Source organism: Mauremys reevesii, linkage group 2 (assembly GCF_016161935.1).
Source record: "Mauremys reevesii isolate NIE-2019 linkage group 2, ASM1616193v1, whole genome shotgun sequence".
In the NCBI taxonomy this organism is placed as follows: domain Eukaryota; kingdom Metazoa; phylum Chordata; order Testudines; family Geoemydidae; genus Mauremys; species Mauremys reevesii.
The window spans coordinates 117,460,097-117,480,923 of NC_052624.1; the positions used below are offsets into that span (position 1 = coordinate 117,460,097).

Consider the following 20,827-nt stretch of genomic DNA (forward strand, 5'->3'; position numbering starts at 1 on the left):
ATGGGTTCCAAAACCCAGTGATTCGAGAGAGGCTGGGGACAGGTATCTGTACTTGGTGGTGCAGGCTCCTTGTGTGAGCCAGAGGCCCCAGTTTTGCCTATGCCTCTCTCCACTGTGGAATGTCAGAGTTAATTTTGATTCCCTTAAGAATCTAGATACAGGTTACTGAGCTGAACTCACTTTGGACCAGTAGTGCACTGGCACTGGGCTCCCCTACTGTGAGCTGAAATCACTAAGAGTTGAATCACTAAGAGTTGAAATCACTGGAATCGCTGAGCTAAGAGCACTGAGTACTGTGCTAACCAGTGGGGGAGCCTGAAGCTATACTGTGGAGCAGAGCAGCTGGCAGAGTGGAGCGAGCAGTTTCCGAGGACGGCTGGAGCGGCTCACAAGACAGCTAGTGGACCAGAGCAGCTGGTAGAGCGGAGCAGCTGTGGGACGGGTGGAGCAGCCCACGGAGCCACGGAGCTGAGCAGTTGCGGGGACGACTAGTGGAAGCAGAACCCCGTGAAGAGGCAGGGCAGTTGGCCCCAAACCACGTAAGGTGCCCCTTGCTACCGAGGCTGGGGAGGGGGACCTCTGCAGGTAGACTCTCGAACTCTGGGGCTGCCTGACCTGGGATAGAGACTTTTGGATTGTGGGACTTTTGGGACTGTGGGTGATTTGGGGGGTTGCTGGACTCAAGAGACCAGAGAGAAGGACACGGCCCAATTTCCTTGGGTGGGTCTTTGCTCACGGTTTGATCTATGAACTCTAGCTGAGGTATTTTCCCAATTTAATGCTTGTTGTTTACCTCATGTAATTAAATCTTTTCTGCTACACCAAGACTCTGTGCTTGCGAGAGGGGAAGTATTGCCTCCTTGAGGCGCCCAGGGGTGTGTGTAAGGTTTTCCCAGGTCACTGGGTGGGGGCTCGAGCTGGTTTTGCATTACATTGTAGGGAAGGGACCCATATGTATTGAACCCGGCCCTTGCTGCTATTGTTTCGGCCTGGCAGAAGGGTTACACTACTTTATCTTCCCATCATCTACAGGATCCTATTTGATCTTTCTGATTGGTCTACAAGTATGAACCAGTCATAACTGCTAAACCTCACATGAATTTGAGCTAAGTCCATCTGTCTGACTCTCCCTTTCTGGGCTAAGAGTACCCTTCCTCTTGCCTAAAGTGACCTTTACTTAACCTCAGTTCAGGCTTTGCCTAACACCACATTGTTATTGGCAGGACCGGCTCTACAGTTTTCGCCGCCTCAAGCAGCGCACCGAATTGCCGCCGCGGGTGGCAGGGGCAGTCCGTGTGCCCTTAGGGCGGTAGGCGTGTTTCCGCGGCGGCAGCAATTCGGCGGCAGCTTCTATGTTTAGCTGAAGCCGCCGCGGACAGCTAAATATAGAAGCTGCTACTGAACTGCTGCCACTGCGGAAACACACGTGCTGCCCTAAGGGCAGACGGACTGCCCCCGCGGCGGCAATTTGGCATGCTGCTGGGGGCAAAACAACAGGGACTGCCGCCCCTTGAAGATTGCCGCCCCAAGCACCAGCTTGGAATGCTGGTGCCTGGAGCCGGCCCTGGTTATTGGTCACCTGGCTCAAAACTGCTCAGTGACCCTTTTTTTCCATTATTGTTAGCCGTGTGCCAATTTGATTGCACTTTTAATTCTTATACCTTAAACTTCCTAAACTAAAAACCACAATCTTATTTCTCTAATATAGATTTGTTTATTAACTTAAATACCCTAGTGTCATGATCTATTGGTGCCACCCCTATTTCTTACCAATTTAACCAACTTTATTTTTATTTTTTCCTTAGGTACAGATAATGGTGGCAAGGCCGTGGTTTTTAGTGCTGTGCTTAGGAAACAAAATAGAGCAGCCAAAAATCCTCCTATCAGGCTGTAGATTCTTTTATTATTTTGATTGTTTTCTCAATAATGCTTACACTTCTAGAATAAATGTGCTTGAATAGAAAAGACTGTGTGGTAACTTATGACTATGGGCAATCATGCTGTTTATAGCATCTGAGAAGAAAACCAAAGCATATAGCAGTCTTACTTGTTGGGGAATTCACGGTGCAGGCAGAGAGCTGTGCAGCCTGGAAATACCCCAATCAGGATTCAGGAAGGAGAGGGACATGCATCTCCAACCAACAGATTTAATGGCTGAAGAGCTGGGAGCCGAAAGTGGGTGTCCTTGCTGGACCACAGAGGGGGAATACATGTCCAGTTGCCCTGAACTGTGACACAGGAGGTAGTGTCTGTGGAGCTATAACAGTGTCAATTGCATAAGTGCCAATAGCAGCGAAAGGAAGTACCTTAGAAAGAAAAAGCACAAACAAAAGTCTCAATAGTCCTGTTGGGAACAGAACAGCAAAAAGAGAGACTGGAAAACTGAATTATGAATAACTGAAGAAAGGTCTGCTGGTTGAACTATGCAGAGAAGGCAGCTCAACACTGACAAAGACACAGCTAGTAGACTTGCTATATACTCAGAGGATCTGAAAAAGAATGATGGTCCAGATTCACAGGCAACATCCAGCCCACTGGCAGAGTGTCCAGCAGGTGGGGAAAAGTTTTGATCCAACTCCCTGGAGGGAAGCAGGCAAGAGGCTGACAGAAGTAGCAACAATCCAGCCAAATGCATCACTGAAGCTAGGAAAGGTCCACAGGTGAACCAACAGAGGATACAGCTGGAGAGGAACCAACTGCATCTGGAAATTCAGCAGCTTGCAGACCAGGAGCAATAGTGCCAGCATGAAAAAGAGAAGAAGGTGCACCAGTGCCACCACAAGAGAGAAGAGGAGCATCACCATCAGTTCAAGCTGGAGAAACTGTGCCAGCAGAACCATAGTCTGGTAGGTGAAGCCAGACCCAAGGGTACCTATCCCAGTGGGTGGCACAGATTCCAAATTACTTCCTCCCTTCAGGGAGGGGGATAACATGGATGTGTTTCTAAATGCTTTTGAAATAGGGTAGGGAAGGAAAACATGGTATGGTACTTGGTTCCACTACTGTCAGGGACAAAGGCTTTGGACATTTTCACCCTTATGGACAGAAAGAGAGATGTAAACAAGTTTATACTGATCCCTGAAGAGTATAGGAGGTGCTTTTGGGGACTGCAGAAAAAAGGAGTCATGACCTATGCTGAGGTTTTAGCTCAAATTAGGGGTTATGTAAGAAAATGGGGAACTGCTTGGGGGGTTACCACGGTCAGTGAGGCCTATGAATTAATGGGTATAGAACTATTCTATAAACTCTGCCATCCCCATCTGAAATCACGGTTGATAGACAGAAATCTTAGAGATGTAGCTATAACTGGGAAATAGGCAGATCAGTCTGTGGGTGTTGCCCTGGGTTTGACAGAAAATCTAATAGGGATGAAGTGGCATCAGAGGACAGGGATCAGGACCAAATCGAAACCCACATCCAGAAGTGAGGGAACCCACCACTGAGAAACCCTGGGAAAGGTGGGGAGAAGAGGTGCTCCATGTGTGGCCAGTGGCATTGCCCAGTCCATCCACTAAGGCCCAGTACAAGGCCAGCCTGACAGAGTTAAGTCACTGTAAAGAGACCCATTGTAAACCACACAAGACAAAGCCTGCAGTATTCATCATTAACTGTTTCTACTCCCTACAGCCGCCAGCCACCTTCGAGTTCTCTCTCTTCTCTCCCTGACTCTGCTCACTTGATTGCAGCAGCTCAGCAGATGGTCCAGCTTTACTCTTTCACTTCCATTCTTCACTTCGGTGGATGGCTGCATTTGCCATTGAACAGCCTGATGGAAATACCGCAGTCCTCTCTCTAGGCACGCAGGCCCAGCAGCTAAAGCCAAAGCCCCTTGAGAGCAGTGGGAGATTAGCCTGGTGTGTCAGGAGTGGAGCCTTGGCCCATGGGGACCCCAGGCACTGCAGCTGCTGCCACCTACATGGTGAATTCTCCAACCCATCGCCAAATGGCTCATCCACATTCTGCAAACTGGCCTCACTGGCTGATTATCTAGGACAGGGGTGGGCAAACTTTTTGGCCTGAGGGCCGCATCGGGTTTTGTAAATTGTATGGAGAGCTGGTTAGGGGAGGGGGTCGTGCCCCGGCCCCCACCTCCTATCTGCCCCCACCCCCGGGACTCCTGCCCCATCCAACCCCCTCCGTTCCCTGACGGCCCCTCTAGGACTCCTGCCCCATCCACACCCACCCGCTCCCTGTCCCCTGACTACCCCTGGACCCCTGCCCCTGACTGCCCCCTGCAGCCCCATCCAACCCACTTCCTTTCTGACTGCCCCCCGGGACTTCTGCCCCCATTCAACCTCGTTTCCCCCCGACCACCATCCACGCCCCCACCCCCTGACAACCACCTCAAACTCCCCTGCCCTCTATCCAACCCCCCTTGCTCCCTGCCCCCATATCGAGCCAAGCCACACTGCCGCTGCCACTGTCGCCACCACCACCACTGCGCAGCACAGAGACCCGGTCAGGCCAGCTCTGCAGCTGCGCTGCCCCAGGAGCTCACAGCCCACCTCCCAGAGCATTGCGCCAGCGGCAGAGCGAACAAGCTGAGGCTGTGGGGGAGTGGGGACAGCAGGGGACGAGCCAGGGCTAGCCTCCCAGGCCAGGAGCTCAGGGGCCGGGCAAGACAGTCCCATGGGCCGGATGTGGCCCGTGGGCTTTAGTTTGCCCATGTCTGGTCTAGGAGAACAGAAACCCTTTGTTAGAGCAGGAGAGTCTCTTCGATGCTGCATTCTTTGCATGGCTCCCAGAGGTCACAGTGAAACATGACTGGGCAGCCCCTAGGAGTCTCTCCAGGAGCTCCCTGCTCTGTCACTTGGCACCCACTAGCAATGGTCTCTGGCAGTGCCATTGCAGAGGGGAGCTCAGCACACAGTCCCTTCTATGGCTTCCTGAATGGGAAGGAGTTTGGCGCTGACTCCCTCGGTGCTCCGGGGCTGGAGCAGCCACGGGGAAAATTTGGTGGGTGCAGAGCACCCACCGGCAGCTCCCCGCCCTGCCCCCCAGCCCCAGCTCACCTCTGCTCTGCCTCCTCCCCTGAACACACTGCCCCACTCTGCTTCTCCGCCCCTCCCCCCGGCTTCCGGGGAATCAGCTGTTCACGCGGGAAGCCGGGGAGGGCAGAGAAGCAAGTGGCGGCTTCGTCCTCAGGCCCAGGGAGGCTGAGGCAGTGTGGAGGTGAGCTGGGGTGGGGAGCGGTCCCCCTGTGCGCTCCCCCGGGTTGCCTGCTGCGGGCAGCACCCCACACACACACACTCACCAGCAGTGGCGGGAAGCGGAGCAGCCCAGCCCAACCCAACCTGCTCTGCTTCCCTTGCCCAGGCCCCAGCCGTGTTGCGGGGTGGGGAGAGGGGGGGCATTGGGAAAAGGTCCCTCCCCCCCACTCACCAGCAGCGGCAGGAAGCGGAGAAGCCCGGCCCCAGCCCGCTCCACTCTGCCAGCTCCCAGCCACATCGCTCCGCTTCCCACTGCCAGTGAGTGCAAGGAGGATGGGGAAAGGACGCCCCACTGCACTCACTGGCGGCGGGAACTGGAGTGACACGGCGCCAGCCCATTCCACTTTCCTTCCCCAGGCCTCAGCCGTGTCGTGGGGGACGGGACTGGGGGATTGGGGAAAAGGTCCCTCCTCCCCACCCACAGACTCACCGGAGGCGGGAAGCGGAGCAACGGGGCCCCAGCCCGCTCCGCTTTCCTTGCCCCTGCCCCTACCCCAGCCATGTTGCGTGGGGAGGAGGGGGGCTGGGGAAAGGTCCTCCCTCCCCTGCACTCACCAGTGGCAGGAAGCGGAGCGCCGCGGCTGGGAGCTGGTGGAGTGGAGCGGGCTGGGGCTGGGCTGCTCCGCTGCCAGTGAGTGCAGGGGAGATCCCTTCCCCCAAGGCCCCTCCTCCGAGCGACACGGCTGGGGCTGGGGTGAGGGAAGCAGAGTGGGCTGCTCCCCATCTCCCGCTAATCCCCTGGGCCACTCTGGGCCTGCGGGGCCCCCAAAAGTGTCCCCCCCAGCTCCTGCCTCCCAAAGCCTCCGGGTCTTCGGCGGCAGGACCTTCAGTGCCGCCGAAAAAACCCGGAGTGAGTGAAGGGTCTGCTGCTGAAGACCCGGAGCGCCGCCGGGTGAGTAAAAGCGCCGCAGCGGGTGGCGCCTTTTTTTTTTTTATTGCTCCCCCTGTTCCCTCCACCTGGCTATGCCACTGCCAGGACTCTCCTTCCCCTCAGCCCCTCTGCAGGAGATGCTGGGGGGAGAGGAACTAGAGCTAAACCCTTCATTTTCTCTGCCCGCAAGGAAGACTAGAGCTGCTTCAGGATGGCAAAAAGGGTTCCAAGGCCAGGTACAAACCTGGCTGGAGCAGGGGCTGGAGCATCATCCCGTCAAAGGCCCAGGGTCACCAAATAACCAGGAAAAGAAGAACGTGACTCAAGCCAAGCTCATTCCCTGCTCTGCCTCTGCCTCCCCAAGAGGAACACTCCTAACCCACAGCCCCTGAAGCAGCAGATCCTACAGCCAGTTGGAGCCAGCCCGCCTACGCCTGGAGTCAGGAAGCTGGGGTCAGAGGTCACTTACGTCAAACTCAGAGAGAGTGATGGTGGATCTGAGCAGGGCCGTGCTGCTCCTAATGGCCCTGGCTCTCTTCTGGGATACTCTGGACATGAACCAGAAGTTGATGTGCTGTGGGGGAAGGAGGCAGGTCAGGATCAATGGGCAGGTGCACATGCTGTGCAAATGAGCCCCTCCCCATCCCAAGGGGGCTGAGACATTGTGTGGAGGTGGAGTAGTTGATTCATTGATCACAGAGATTTAGAAGGGGATTGTTGCCCCAGGATGATGCTTGTATCCTGCAGGTCACAACTTGTCACTGTCTCTCTAGACTGAGACAATATTCAGTGTCAGGGTCCCACCCTCCCTGTGCTTGGGGGTCCCACCCTCCCTGAATTCCTGAAAGAACTCACAAGGAAGGAGACCCCTCCCACCTCCCTGGCTCTCGAGCCCTTGGTGGGATGAAGTGAGTGACTGTGAACACAATCTCCTCAGGAATCTCAGAGCCCGGGGAGAAGGGCTGATTCCCTGGGCTCCTCCTGTTTCTCTAGGAAGGAGCCTGTGCCTCTTCCTGAGGACCATCTCCTGGCACTCATGGGGCGGGGAGAGAGGGGATGGTTCAGACTTTCACTCCCCACACCAGCCAGGGGCCCTGAGGTTAGTGCTCAATAGAACCAGGCAGAGCTCTGGCTTGAAGTCCCAGCTCCTTCCTCTGACCTTCAAGGAGGAAGGTCCTGACACTGCATTGCACTGACTGGCCCGACCAAGGATGGCCCACTGGGGACCCAGCTAGGAGGACAGACTGGAAAATGGATCTAAGAGTTAAGGTAAAATTACCCCTCGCCCCTCCTCATGGGGCTCACTTCCAAGATGTAGTGGAGCCTGTTGATGTCTGGGGACTCTGCCAGCAGGTTCCCCAGCATGGCATCCAGGAGTTCTGGCAATACCTTGTGCAGAGCCTGCGAAGCAAGCGAGAGCCATGGGTCAGAGTTAGGGAAACTGGGGCTACACCTGCCACAAAATGGGAAGAGGGTTCTCTGGGAAGCACCAGTGAGACCCCCAAGCACGTATCGTGGCCTCTCTCATTCACATCCTACTGCAGGCAATTAGCCAGGATTCATGGCAGGGGGACAGCTGGCTCTTCAATCCATGACCTTAGCAGGTCTCTGCAGAAGCAGCAGAGTATGGAAGCTGGGCTGCTGGGCAAAACACACCATGTGGAAGGAAGGAATCCCCCAGGGAGGGGTAATTTCATCCCTCCTGGAGGGAAGGATCCAACCCTGCAGCTTGTTCCATCTCTGCCCACCCCACCCCTATCTCTGGAGCTCCAGCGAATCAAGGGAGCAGGGACCAGAGGCTGCTCCTGGCAGAGAGGAGTAGGACGATGTACCTGGACTTGGGTGGTGTCCTTCTCCGTGCCCAGGGTGAAGTTGGCATGCAGGGCAGATCGCAGGAGGTGCTTCTCCAGCTCTGGCTCCAGGGCAGGTGTCATGGTGCTGGCAAGAGAGAGGAGCCGGTATTAGACTGTGCAGCGCGGGGGTGGGACTGGCACCAACATAGATGTGAAACTGCAGGGAAATAGGCAGAGGCTGGAAAGAATGGAAACTGAGGCACCGAGCCAGGGAATGACAAGGCCAAGGCCTCACAGACAGTGGCATGGCAGGAATAGCACCTGTTCCCTGGGCCTTGCTGCCCCTCCTGTATTTGACCCCGGGAGTGAGCCTCTCCCCAAGGCCCCCGTAATGTTACTGGAGCGAAAAGAACAGCCCAGCCAGGAGAGAGGGAACCTTCCCGCCACCTTAGCCAGAGGAGCCACCCTTGGGAGGTGACCTGGGAGTGGGAGGGGCAGCGACTCCCAGCCCTGGGCCTGAGCAGCACCGGGGTTAGGGGAACCGGGCGGGAGGGTCTTGGTACCTGAGGTTGCCCACAGCAATCAGGGAGTTAGCGAGGACGCCGCCGGGTGGAGAGTTATCAGGCAGCTCCTCAATGAGCTCCTGTGAGACCCAAAGGAGACAAAGGAGCATGTGAGATTTGGGCCTCACTGACACTTCCCAGTGAGGAGATTACACAGCCAGCACCCCACACAGCCAGCAGGATCCCCCCAGCTGCCTCCCACTCCTCTGATTCCTTCCTGCCCATCAAACTTGGCCCCCTGCCAGGACTCCTGCACAGCTTGGGGCTCTTCCCCTTCTTCCCTCCTGCCTGTCAAAACTGCCCCCATCCAACACCATCCTGACTACCAAGCTGGGACTATCTGATTCCTTGTTCCTCAGCCTCAGCTGCCCTCTAGCCCCACGATTCCCCCACTGCCCACTAGTGACCAATCTCAGAATTTCCCCCTTCTCTTCTCCCCAATCTTCAGCCCCAGCAATCCCTGTTCTCAGCTGCCCCTCCAGCACCAGCCATCCCCCATCCATTGGCCTGGGGAGACCCCTGCCCCTCCCATGTCTCTCTCCTCCCTCCAGCTGCCCTGCGCCGTGTCTCGCTCACCACAATCCTCTCCACCACAGCTGCCTTGCAGCAGTGTGGCTCCAATGTGTCCTGCCATCTCTGTTGTGCAGCGAGACACACGGGGTGGATGGTGTGCAGGAACATGAGCTGCTGGGCCTCATCCTGCACCCACCAGGAGTGGGGTTGGAGAGAGAGCCAGTTAGCCAAGGACCTCCCTGCCCCACCCACACCAGCTGCAGGACTCAGGCCTGAATTGGGGAGAGTGGGGACCCAACCATTGTCCACAACTCCTACACAAGCAGGGTCAGGAACTGGGACAGTGCCTGTGGGGGGAGGAGACCCTAGCTGGTATGTGACAAACACCCTCATCTTGGGGGTCCCAGATCATGGAGGAGAAAGGTCCCCATTAGGAGTGGTGGATCATTGGGGACAAGACTCTCTGCAGGGGGTAGGGATGCTGGGAAGGACCAGGACAATCTCGGTTCCAGCACAGCTGGAGAACGTTTGTACCTTTTTTCAGCCCTGGAGCTGCTCTTGGATGTTTTTGAGAGCAACCGCCACTGTGGCCATATCCACCCTTTCCTCCTCCTCATCCTCTGAGTCCCTGGGGGTCCCTGCACCAGGAAGAGAAGGGGACAGGGTGACTCCTGATGCCACTCGGGGGAAGGACAGGGGCATGGTGGGGAGAGCAGGGTTAATATTCCCCCTTCCACCTCAGGGACCTAGAGCAGATCGGGCCCCACACTTCTCCCTCTCATGTATGCACCTTCAGCCCCCAACAGCTTCAGGAGCCCCTAGCAGAGAGCCCCCCTGACACTGTCCTGGACTCCCTGGGAAGTACCTGCCCCCCAGAGCATCAGGGACCAAAGTGGCAGCAGCTCCCCTACCCCCAGGCCCCTTGCTGCAGGGGCAGCTCTGTGACTGCTGCTGGTGTCAGTGGGGTTCATGTGGCTCAGACCAGACACCTGGGCTGGGGACCTGCCCCCTTAGCACTGGTCGAGTGCCTGGGCCCAGGGTGTTCACAGCCCCATCCTCACCCCTCCCTGAGCCCAGCCTGGCCCCTCACCTGGAACAAAGCAGCGGCGTCCATCGGCCTCACTGCTGCCTGAGTCCCAGGTGCTGCTGCTGTCCCATGGGGAGCGGGCCGAGCTGCTGGTGCTGGGACAGGGATCCTCCACCTCCTGCCCTGGGGAGCCTGGAAGATCCTCAGTGACCGGACAGGGCAATGCCTCCTGCTGGGAATCGGGGCTGGGCTCCTGGGGCTGGTGCTGTCCACACAACAAGCCCCAGAGACATCCTGCCCGGCTTCCTTCCTGGGCTGGGTCCTGCCTGCCCAGCTGCATCCTGGGCCAGCTCTATTGGGGCCTGGCCACTGCCTCAGCGCCTGCGCTGGGAGCGGGTTTCCTCTGTCAGAAGGCTGGGCACTTCCACCTCCTGGTCCGGCTGGGAGCTTCTTCCCCGCCAGCAGGGACAGAGGGGCTGCTCTGCTCCAGGGGAAGATGGCAGGTGCTTCCCTCAGGCTCTGGGGCCACCTACAGTCCTTTTTCCTGAACATCCTCAGGAGCCTGGACATCCTGGAACCGAGCGGGGAGCAGGCGTGAGTCTGGGGTCAAGGCAGCCTCTCACTAAAGGGCCTTTTTGGTCCCTCCCCATCCCTGCTGCAGTCAGAGCAGCTCCTCCTCCCCCCACAGGGGTGCAGGGAGTGCAAGCTACACACACGGGCAGGAGTTCACTGTATGATCTGCATCTCATCATCCCTTGTGCTGCAATACCCAGGGAGTCTCCTCCTTTTAGAGCAGTGAGGTCAATCACAAAGATCATTGGTTACTTTGGACAAGGAGCCCCCTTGTGCCGTCCCAGGCCACACTCCCACCCAGGCTAGAGAAGGAACAGACCCCAAGGGTCCTGACTTCTCCTGGGAAACCATTCACCACATCAAAGTCACAAAGTCCCTTGGCACAGGAAGCCCAGGGCCCCCTCGTTTCCCATTGATTTCCATGCTCAACAGCTCACAGGACTCTCAGCCTGGGGAACAGTTTCCCACAAGGGAAGGGCTGGGAGCCCCATTGTTGGGACATTTCCAAACACACTGGACACGGCTCTGGAGAAGCCCCTGACCAGTCTGAGAGTGAGGGGCTCCTGGGGGCTTTTTGCAAATCCAATCTCCTTTGGGAGAGATTCTTTCTCTTTCTGCCTCTCCCCAGACAGACAAGGGAAGCCACCGAGGAACCCTAATGCTACTCACTTGCTGTAGGTGATGGAGCGATGGATGGTGGATGTTCAGGGTTGCCAGCTGTCCCTCGCCCTCCTCCTCCCTCTCCAAGCCCAAGGCAGCCTAGAGAGGGTGGTGACCTGAGGAGTTACCCTGCCCAGCCAGCAGGCAGGGTGATGACACTGAGCGATCGACTGGCTGTGAAAACAAGAGTCTGTCTTATTGCCAAGGGATGGAGAAACTCAGCCAGCAGAGGTGGGTGCAGAACACTGCCCTAGTGCGGGGGTGACAGTGCCTCCCAGCTCCTGACATCCTGGCACTTTGCACACCTTCCTGGAGCCTCCCAACCCCCCTGGGCTATAGGGACAGGACCCCAACCCTGATGGGAAATGGGCCTGGGGAGGGGAAGCTACTGGCTCAGGGCCATACCAAGTGTCAGAGCCATGGATGGGACCCAGCAGTCCTTATTACCGGTATTATTCCTTCACCCTTATTCCTTCACCCTCTTACTTCTCTGGTCCTTCTCGCATGAAGAGAGAGCAACAATACCCAAAGTCCAAAGGCGCAAACAATTTGATGTTTATTGGGGTGAACTTCCAGCAAGCATGATTCCAGTTTCCTTCCTTAGTGTCCCCCTTCCCAGCTCTGACACCACAGAGCCTTGTCTGTGTCCCTGTTTCTGTTCCCATCCCCTGTTCCCATTTCCCCCTTTAGCAAAACATGATCCCAATTCCCCCATCCCCAGTCCCTGTTCCCATTTCCACCCCCCTTACTATATAGTCTGCAGTCAATCAGGAAGTAAAACTTGAATTCTGCTTAGCTATACATTAACCAATCATTTTACTGAAATTTAACCAGGGGCGACTCTAGACATTTCGCCGCCCCAAGCACGGCGTCATGCCGTGGGGGCGCTCTGCCGCTCGCTGGTCCTGCGGCTCCAGTGGACCTCCCGCAGGCGTGCCTGCGGAGGGTCCGCTGGTCCCGCAGCTTCGGTGGAGCCTGCTGGAGGTCCACCGAAGCTGAGGAACCAGCGGACCCTCCGCAGGCACGCCTGCGGGAGGTCCACCGGAGCCGCAGGACCAGCGGACCCTCCGCAGGCATGCTGCCAAAGGCACCCTGCCTGCCGACCTCCCAGCGACCGGCAGAGCGCCCCCCGCAGCATGCCGCCCCAAGCACGCGCTCAGCGTGCTGGGGCCTGGAGCCACCCCTCAATTTAACTAACCAATCCTAACGTATTGTAACATGGTTATTTAACCAATTATAGTCCAACACCTTCATTGGTTTACACCCAACAAAATTAATTATACAACAGACAGAAACAATCACAGAACCAGACAGAGACCATGCAAATAAACATACAAAACAATACAGAAGTGAGAATTTCACAACTACATCTATACAGACATAAGGGTTTTCCAGATGTGTCTATTGATAAGTGAGTTCTTGCCAGACAGGATGCTATCTTCTAGGCTCTTCCCTTTCTCTGGAGGTGATAGAAATATCAGGGCAGGATTGTATTCCTAATAGCCCAATAGCACCTTATTTCAATGTGACTAGTTTGGAATGTGAGGATGTGACCATACACTTCCCAGCTTATGGCTGCCTAACTACATCTTAGCTGAAGGCCTTAGCCTGTCACAGTAAGAGAAGGCCATTACACAGACAGTGATCTTTGATTCTTTCTTTTATACCTCTATAACTAAAGTGATAAGAATACACCTAAATTCTTAAAGTATAGGCCTTTGCAGACAGGCTTGAATATCTATATCCTAACACTTATTTCCAGGCCCCTTCACTAACCACTGCTGCACACTCCCTCCCACAGCTGCAATTACAACCAGGCCCTCATGTCTGGTCCCCCTGCCTTTGAGAGGGAGTGTGCTCTGCTGCAGTGACTGGACCAGGGCATTGTGAGGCTGGACTCCTGGGCAGGGCCGCCCAGAGGGGGGGGCAAGAGGGGCAATTTGCCCCAGGCCCCGAGCCCCACAGGGGCCCCAACCAGAGTTTTTCGGGGCCCCTGGAGCGGGGTCCTTCACTCGCTCCGGGGGGCCCCAGAAAACTCTTGCGGGGCCGGGCGCAGGAGCTTCTTCGCTCCCAGTCTTCGCCGGCGGGGGGATCCTTCCTCTCCGGGGCGGAAGGACCCCCCGCTGGCGAATTACCGCCGAAGACGGAGCGGGACCCGCCGCCAAAGTTCAGCTCAGTCTTCAGCGGTAATTCGGCGGCGGGGGGCCCTTCCGTTCCGGGACCCGCCGCCGAAGTGCCCCGAAGACCCGCGGCAGGGACCCCCGCCGCAGAATTACCGCCAAAGACCGGGCTGCACTTCGGCGGCGGGTCACGCTTCAGCGGTAATTCGGTGGCGGGGGGGGCCCCCGCCGCAGGTCTTCGGGGCACTTCGGCGGCGGGTCCCGAAACGGAAGGGCCCCCCGCTGCCGAAGACCCCGGGCCCCTGGAATCCTCTGGGCGGCCCTGCTCCTGGGTTCCATTGCTGGTTTTCCTATTGACCTGTGAGACTTTGGGCAAGTTGCTCCCCCGCTCTATGGCTCTGTCCCCAACAGTCAAATGGGGTTTTAATTTTTTTCCCACTATTGGAAATGTGGGAGAATCCCCCAGGAAAAGCTGCTCTGTCAGTGCTAAGCAGCATCTGCCCATTAAAGGTCAGCGCATATTGCCCAGGAGGAGAAGTGTTTGGCTCTGGGGTTTCACTTCAGCCCAATCTATAGAGAGAGGCCCAGCCTGGAGCTTAGCTCAAGGAGACCAATTCTCCAATTTGTTAAAGGCGTTTTGAATTCTAATCCTGTGCTCCAAAGTGCTTGGTATCATCTGCAAATTTTATAAGCATATGCTCCACTCCATTTTTCAAATCATTAATGAGAATATTGAATTATACCAGACCCCAGACTGATCCCTTCCGGAACCACTAGGTTTCAGTTGGACAGCCAGACGTGGAGAAGGACTCTTTGAGTATGGGCTTCCAACCCGTTGTGCACTCTCATTATACTAATGGCATCTAGACCACATTTCCCTAGTTTGCTTGTGAGAATGTCCTATGGGACTGTGTCAAAAGCCTTATTAACACCAAGATAGATCACATCTACTGTTTACCCACCTCCACTAGGCCCGTAACCCTGTCCAAGAAGGAAATAGGATTGGTTTGGAACAATTTGTTCTTGACAAATCCATGCTCACTAGTCCTGATCACCCAATTATCCTGTAGGTGCTGACAAACTGATTGTTTAATCATTTGTTCCATTATCTTTCCAGGCATAGAAGTGAGGCTGGCTAGTCTGTAAGTCCCGGGATTCTGTTTGTTCCCCTTTTAAAGATAGGTCCTATCTTGTTACTGGATGGGAAGATATTCTTTTTCTGGGATCTCAGAAGAGAACTGGTGCATGGCACCTGGTTTATTAAGGCCACAAACATTGCGGGTATTTCTACACTACAAGACTATTTCGAATCAACTTAAGTCGAATTTGTGGAATCGACGTTATGAAGTCGAATTTGTGTATCCACACTAAATACACTAATTCGACTGTGTGAGTCCACAGTAACGGGGCCAGTGTCGATTTTGGAAGCGGTGCACTGTGGGAAGCTATCCCACAGTTCCCACACTCCCCGCTGCCCATTGGAATTCTGGGATTTCCCCCCAATGCATGCTGGGGGAAAAAATGTGTCAAGGGTGGTTTTGGGTAATTGTCATCATTGAACCGTCAATCACGCCCTCCCTCCCTCCCCGAAAGCGCCTGCGGGCAATCTGTTCATGCACTTTTCTGCTCAGTGACAGCGCGGGCGCCACAGCACTGCGAGCACGGAGCCCGCTGCAGTTATGGCCGTTGTCAACTCCTCGCACCTTATCGTCCACCTCTTCCACAGTCAGCTGCTGAGAAATAGGGCTACTTTTCAATGGTGCTGCGAGCACTGGTGGACCATGGGGGATGTTTTACCAACATCAACGTCGGGTGGCCAGGCAAAGTTCATGACGCGTGTGTTTTCAGGAACTCTGCTCTGTTTAGACGCCTGCAGGAAGGTAGTTTCTTCCCGGACCACAAAATAACTCTTGGGGATGTGCAGATGCCTACAGTGATCCTCGGGGACCCAGCCTACCCGCTAATGCCCTGGCTCGTGAAGCCCTATGCAGGCGCCTTGCACAGCAACAAGGAACTCTTCAAGTACCAGCAAGCAGCGAGCAGCGTGACCTGTGACTGTTCAGTTTCTTTACAGAGAAGCTGAACCTGCCCCTGTTTCTTTACCAAGTTACTGTTGACTAGCATCTGCAGTTACATACTCCGTCCACCCCGCTTCCCCCACTTCCAACACACGTTTAAAAATAAAATACATGTTCCACTGTAACTTTACAAAGGTTTCTTTATTGATGACTTTGCATTAAATGGTTGAAACTGGGACGCAGACTGTGCTGGGTAGGGTGTGCAGTGATGTAAAGACCACCTCTAAACTCGAGGAATGACAGGCGGTCTGCAGTGCCGGACTGGTTGTTTCAACGGAGCCTGCCATCCCTCCTTTTTGGGACTCTGTGTGCGGGGGCTATGTGGCCTTGTGGCGGGGGAGGACGGATACAGATTCCTCTGCTGCGTGGCTCTGTGGTCCAGGACAGGGACCATTGCATGAGATCTGTAACCACCCTCCCCCGCTACAAAGTCACGTACCCGCCCACCCACACAGAACCTGCAAACCACCTCCCATACCGACCAGGGTGCCTACTGACTGCACTGTGTGTGTGACCTGCTGCTGATCCTGCTCCCATCTCTGTACCCTGCTAAAGGTGACTGTCCTATGCAATACCCTACCCCCTTCCCCACCCACCCACCCACCCACCCCTTCAAACGCAGCGTTGTGTAAAAAAGCATGACGGAAACAGTAATTAACAGCAAAGTATTTTTAATAATTAACCAGTCAGGGTATGAAACTGGGATTGGGGCTAGGGTGAGTCAGGAAGGGAAGGAATTCTAAAAAATTAGGGTATGAGCGCTTTTGGGTACTTGAGCACTCTGCTGGGGTGCAGTGACAGTTTTCACGGCCCCTGGCGCCACTCCTTCTGGTTACTTTGGGTGACGGGAGGTATGGGACTTTGTGGCGGGGGAGGGCGGTTGCAGATACACTGCGGGGGGGCTCTGTCCTCCTGGCTGCGGTCCTGCAGAACATCCACAAGGCGCCGGAGCGTGTCCGTTTGCTCCCTCATTAGTCCAAGCAGCGTTTGAGTCGCCTGCTTGTCTTCCTCACGCCATCTCTCCTCCTGTTCGCTGTGTGAGCGCTGGTACAGAGAGAGGGTCTCCCTCCACTGGCTCTGCTGGTCCGCCTCGGCTCAGGAGCACCCCATAACTTCAGCGATCATCTCGTCCACTGTCTTTCTCTTTCACCGCCTAATCTTTGCCAGCCTCTGTGAGGGGGATGCTGTGGCAGGTCTGGAGACAGTCGAAGCTGTGTGATGGGAAAAAGGTAGTGAATTCCTTGCAAAGATACATTTTTCCGAACAATGAACACAGTCTAGTCTGTGTCTGTGAACAACACCATGCACAGCACCTATCTCGTCCGCACTCCTGCAGCAGGCAATCCTGAAAGCATAAACTCTGCCCCTGTTCCACCCCATCGCAGTGTCCCCCGACCCTTGCACTTCTGGGTTGAGATCCCAGTGCCTGATGGTGCAAATTTCATTGTCGCGGGTGGTTCTGGGTAAATGTAGTCAGTCATTCCTTCCTCCGGGAAAGCAATGCCAGACAATCATTTCAAACCCGTTTTCCCTGGATTGCCCTGGCATACGCCATAGCGTGGCAACCATGGAGCCTGTTTTGCCTTTTGTCACTGTCACCATATGTGTACTAGATGCTGCGGACAGAGGCGATTCAGCAGTGCTACACAGCAGCATTCATTTGCTTTTGCATGACAGCAGAGATGGTTATCAGCCATATTGCACTATCAACCACGCCAATGTAAATTGGCAAGGTGATGATGGGTAGCTGTCCTATTGCACTACACCTTCTGCTGCTGTCATAGGTGCCCCTGGCTGAGATCAGCCGGGGGCGCAAAAGACAAAACTGGGAATGACTCCCTGAGTCAATCCCTCCTTTATGGTATCTAAAAATAGAAACAGTCCCGCCTAGAATATGGGGCAACTGTACTAGGGTTGCAGTGTATCAGAGAACTACAGAGCACAGCCACTCTGTGTCAGATCCCGCAGGAATGATGAACTGTGTGCCATTCACAGGGGTGCCCCTGCAACAACCCTACCTGTTGCTTCCCTCCTCCTCCAGCCTTCCTGGGCTACCATTGTAGTGTCCCCCCATTTGTATGCTGAAGTAATAAGGAATGCAGGAATAAGAAACAGTGACTTGTTAGGGAAATGAAATGAGGGTAAGGCAGCCTCCAGCTGCTATGATAGTCCAGGCAGTACAGAATCTTTTCTTTACACATGAAGGGTGGGGGCTGATAGAGCTCAGCCCCCTGTTGCTATGATGAAGACGGTTAGCAGGCCGTCTACTTATGGGCTGATGACGAGGACAGGTAGCAGTCCTATTGCACTACACCATCTATCGCAAGGCTGATGATGAGGACGGATACCAGTCATTTTGCACCATCAGTCACCCATGAGGCGGGGAGGGGGGGCGAGGATGCTACCATAGCGTGCCGCAGCATCGCGTCTACCAGCAGCATTCAGTACACATAGGGTGACATTTACAAGCGTCAAGAGATGATTTCTTTCCCTTTTCCTTCTGGGGGTGGGGGGTGGCTGTACATTGACGAGCTATGCCCTGAACCATCGCGGACACTGTGTTTGACCCTAGAAGCATTTGGAGCTCAGCCAAGAATGCAAATGATTTTCGGACACAGCGGGAAGTGTGGGAGGGCTTGCGTCCTCATTTCCCCCCCCTCCATGAGCGTCCATTTGATTCTTTGGCTTTCCGTTACGCTTGTCACGCAGCAGCGTGCCGACTCTCTGCTATGCCGTCTGTCCAGAGATTTTTTAAAAATACTTTGGACCAGGCGTAACATTACGGTAATTTTCCTAATTAGATGCAGGAGTCGCAGAGCGAGATCGCCCTGAGGAGGGTCACTGAAGGAGATAGAGAGCGCATGCTGCGTGAAAGCCAGCACAAACCAGGGGCCTATGCAGCCGTGCTCGGGGAGGCAATGCTCCCTGAGTACCTCATGAAAGCCTGGCGCGGAAAGGTGTGCTACCACGGAGCACCCAATAAGGCAGCTCTCCCCAGGAACCTCCTGCGGAGGCTTTTCGATTACCTCCAGGAGAGCTTTGTGGAGATCTCCCAGGAGGATTTCTATTCTATCCCCATATATATAGAGACCTCCTTTACACATAGTTCAGATTCCTGTTCCATTAATAATAAAAGTTTACATGTTTAAAGCACTTACCGACTGCTCCTTCCCCTGATTCAGGGTCCAGGTTAATGGCCGGGGAGGGTTGTTGGGGGATCTCCGTGAGGGTGCTGAAGAGATCCTGGCTGTCGGGGAAACCAGCGTTGTAAGCGCTGTCGCCTGCCTCGTCCTCCACAAACCCTTCCTCATCTTCCCCGTCCGCGAACATCGCTGAGGAACTGGCCGTCGACACTGTCCCATCGTCAGAGTCCACGGTCACTGGTGGGGCAGTGGTGGCAGGCTCCGTAGCGTCCGTTTGCCGCTTTGATTTTTTGGTAGCCTTGTCTGGGGTCCTTGATTTTCACGCGGCGCTGCGTTGCATCCCGCCTGTATCCTCTGTCTCTCATGGCTTTGGAGACCTTCCCGTAGGTCTTTGCATTCCGTTTTTTGGAGCGCAGCTCTGAAAGCACAGACTCCTCGCCCCATACACCGATCAGATCCAAGACTTCCCGGTCAGTCTATGCTGGGTCCCTCTTTCTATTCAGAGATTACATGAACTCCTCTGCTGGAGAGCTCTGCATTGCTGCCGGTGCTGCTGAGCTCGCCCCGATGTCCAACCACAAAATGAGATTCTAACTGTCCAGACAGGAAAAGGAATTCAAATTTTCCCGGGACTTTTCCTGTGTGGCTGGTCAGAGCATCCAAGCTCGGACTGCTGTCCAGAGCGTCAACAGAGTGGTGCAGTGTGGGATAGCTCCCGGAGCTACTAAGTTCGATTTGCATCCACACCTAGCCTAATTCGAGCTAGCCATGTCGAATTTAGCGCTACTCCCCTCGTCGCGGAGGAGTACAGAATTCGAACTAAAGAGCTCTCTATGTCGAATTAAATGGCTTCCTGGTGTGGATGGGTGCACGGTTAATTCGAATTAACGCTGCTAAATTCGAATTAAAGTCCTAGTGTAGACCAGGCCTAAGGCAGGAAATTCTTCTCTCCTCCTGGCAAAGAGCCCCAGGTGACTAAAATAGTGGGACTCACATCCCTGAATGGGTTTTTAAAAAGACAATGGTTAAAATTTGTCCCTGACCATTTCTTCTTTCCACAGACCAGCCATTTTAGCAAAGTTTAGAATTCCTTGGCGCTCAACACCTGGAAACCCCCCTTTCTCCTTTGCAGAGGGCTTTAACGCCCCTTCTCACCAAGGCTCACTGCTGCCTGGGGTTAGAGAATTGTCCCTATTCCCATGGGACAGACTGGCATCCTGAAGTACAGAGAAGGGAAGTGACCTACCCAAGGTCCCACACAGCAAGGCGCTAGCAGAGCCAGAAAGAGAAGCCACCAGTCCTGACTTCTGTTCTAACTAATAGACAAGAAACCGCCCAGAGGCAGGGATAGAGCCCAGGAATCCAGATGGTGGGAAAATTTTCATGGAAACCGTTTTCTGTTAGAAAATCCCTTTCAGACTAAACCACTTTGTTTCTTGAAATCATAACAAGTTGGATGAAAATTCTTTGCAAAAATATTTGTTTGCAAAACAAAAGCATCTCCTGTTTGTCACAGTGTGTTAAATTGTCTCGTCGCACACAAAGAGGAGACACTGTGATCTAGACAATTAGATGAGATGCTTCAGTCTGAGCTAAGTAGATGCTGCTCTTAACAATTTCAAAATAATAAAATATAAATAAAATAGAATCTTTCAGCTATTATATTATGTCATAATCTGATATGACTCAACGTGATATGACACCTCATATTCTGCACTGCTCCTAGTAACACTCTCCAATGGATCCCCATTCTCCACCCACCGTGAGGTAGGTAGGAGAATTGTTATCTCTACTTGACAGAGGGAGAAACTAAGGCTGAGAAAGGAGAAGTGACTTGTCTTAGTGTAAGCCGGGGAAATGGTCCTGCTATTGTGGGGAACTTTCCTGGCTTCTGCACTACCCTGGTGAGGTGGGCTAGCCAAAGAATCTGAGTCCTTGCTTCCACTTCCTTTACCCAGAGGCCTCTCTGCCCTTGAGGACTCCCTTTCTACTCTTCTGTCTGGCAGAGACCTTGTAACCCCAACAAGGCTGGGCCCAGGATTCCTAGGGGGCTCGACCCCCAACCCTGCTGCGGTCACCTAGGACAAGGGCTAGGGTGTCCCCACTCTGGGGTACTCTCTTTGCACTGGGCACCTCCCTGACCCACTGATCATTACATACAATTTAAAGCAAATGCAAGTTATTTAATCAACAATTAATTAAAAAAAGAATAAGAAAAAATGAGAAAGGTTAAAGGAAAACACATCACCTTGCTCTGTGGCAGGGAACATTACAAA

At 54.4% G+C, this 20,827-nt stretch overlaps 1 protein-coding gene across 7 annotated transcripts in view; it reads right to left on the bottom strand.

Moving 5' to 3' along the window:
- Window positions 1–20,827, bottom strand: part of LOC120399449 — a 73,021-nt gene that overhangs the window by 50,601 nt on the left and 1,593 nt on the right. Inside the window, exons 2-10 of one of the 7 annotated variants that reach the window (XM_039527695.1) lie at window positions 11,220–11,384; window positions 10,041–10,548; window positions 9,485–9,588; window positions 9,014–9,136; window positions 8,438–8,517; window positions 7,914–8,019; window positions 7,387–7,482; window positions 6,551–6,655; window positions 1,478–3,829 (exon numbers count right to left, since the gene is read on the bottom strand). In XM_039527695.1, the coding sequence (XP_039383629.1) occupies window positions 3,605–3,829; window positions 6,551–6,655; window positions 7,387–7,482; window positions 7,914–8,019; window positions 8,438–8,517; window positions 9,014–9,118 (717 nt within the window). In that variant the 5' untranslated portion in view covers window positions 9,119–9,136; window positions 9,485–9,588; window positions 10,041–10,548; window positions 11,220–11,384 and the 3' untranslated portion in view covers window positions 1,478–3,604. Of the gene's footprint in view, window positions 1–1,477; window positions 3,830–6,550; window positions 6,656–7,386; window positions 7,483–7,913; window positions 8,020–8,437; window positions 8,518–9,013; window positions 9,137–9,484; window positions 9,589–10,040; window positions 10,549–11,219; window positions 11,385–20,827 lie in introns of those variants that run through there. The other 6 variants (XM_039527691.1, XM_039527690.1, XM_039527689.1 and 3 more) reach the window with 6 other exon arrangements.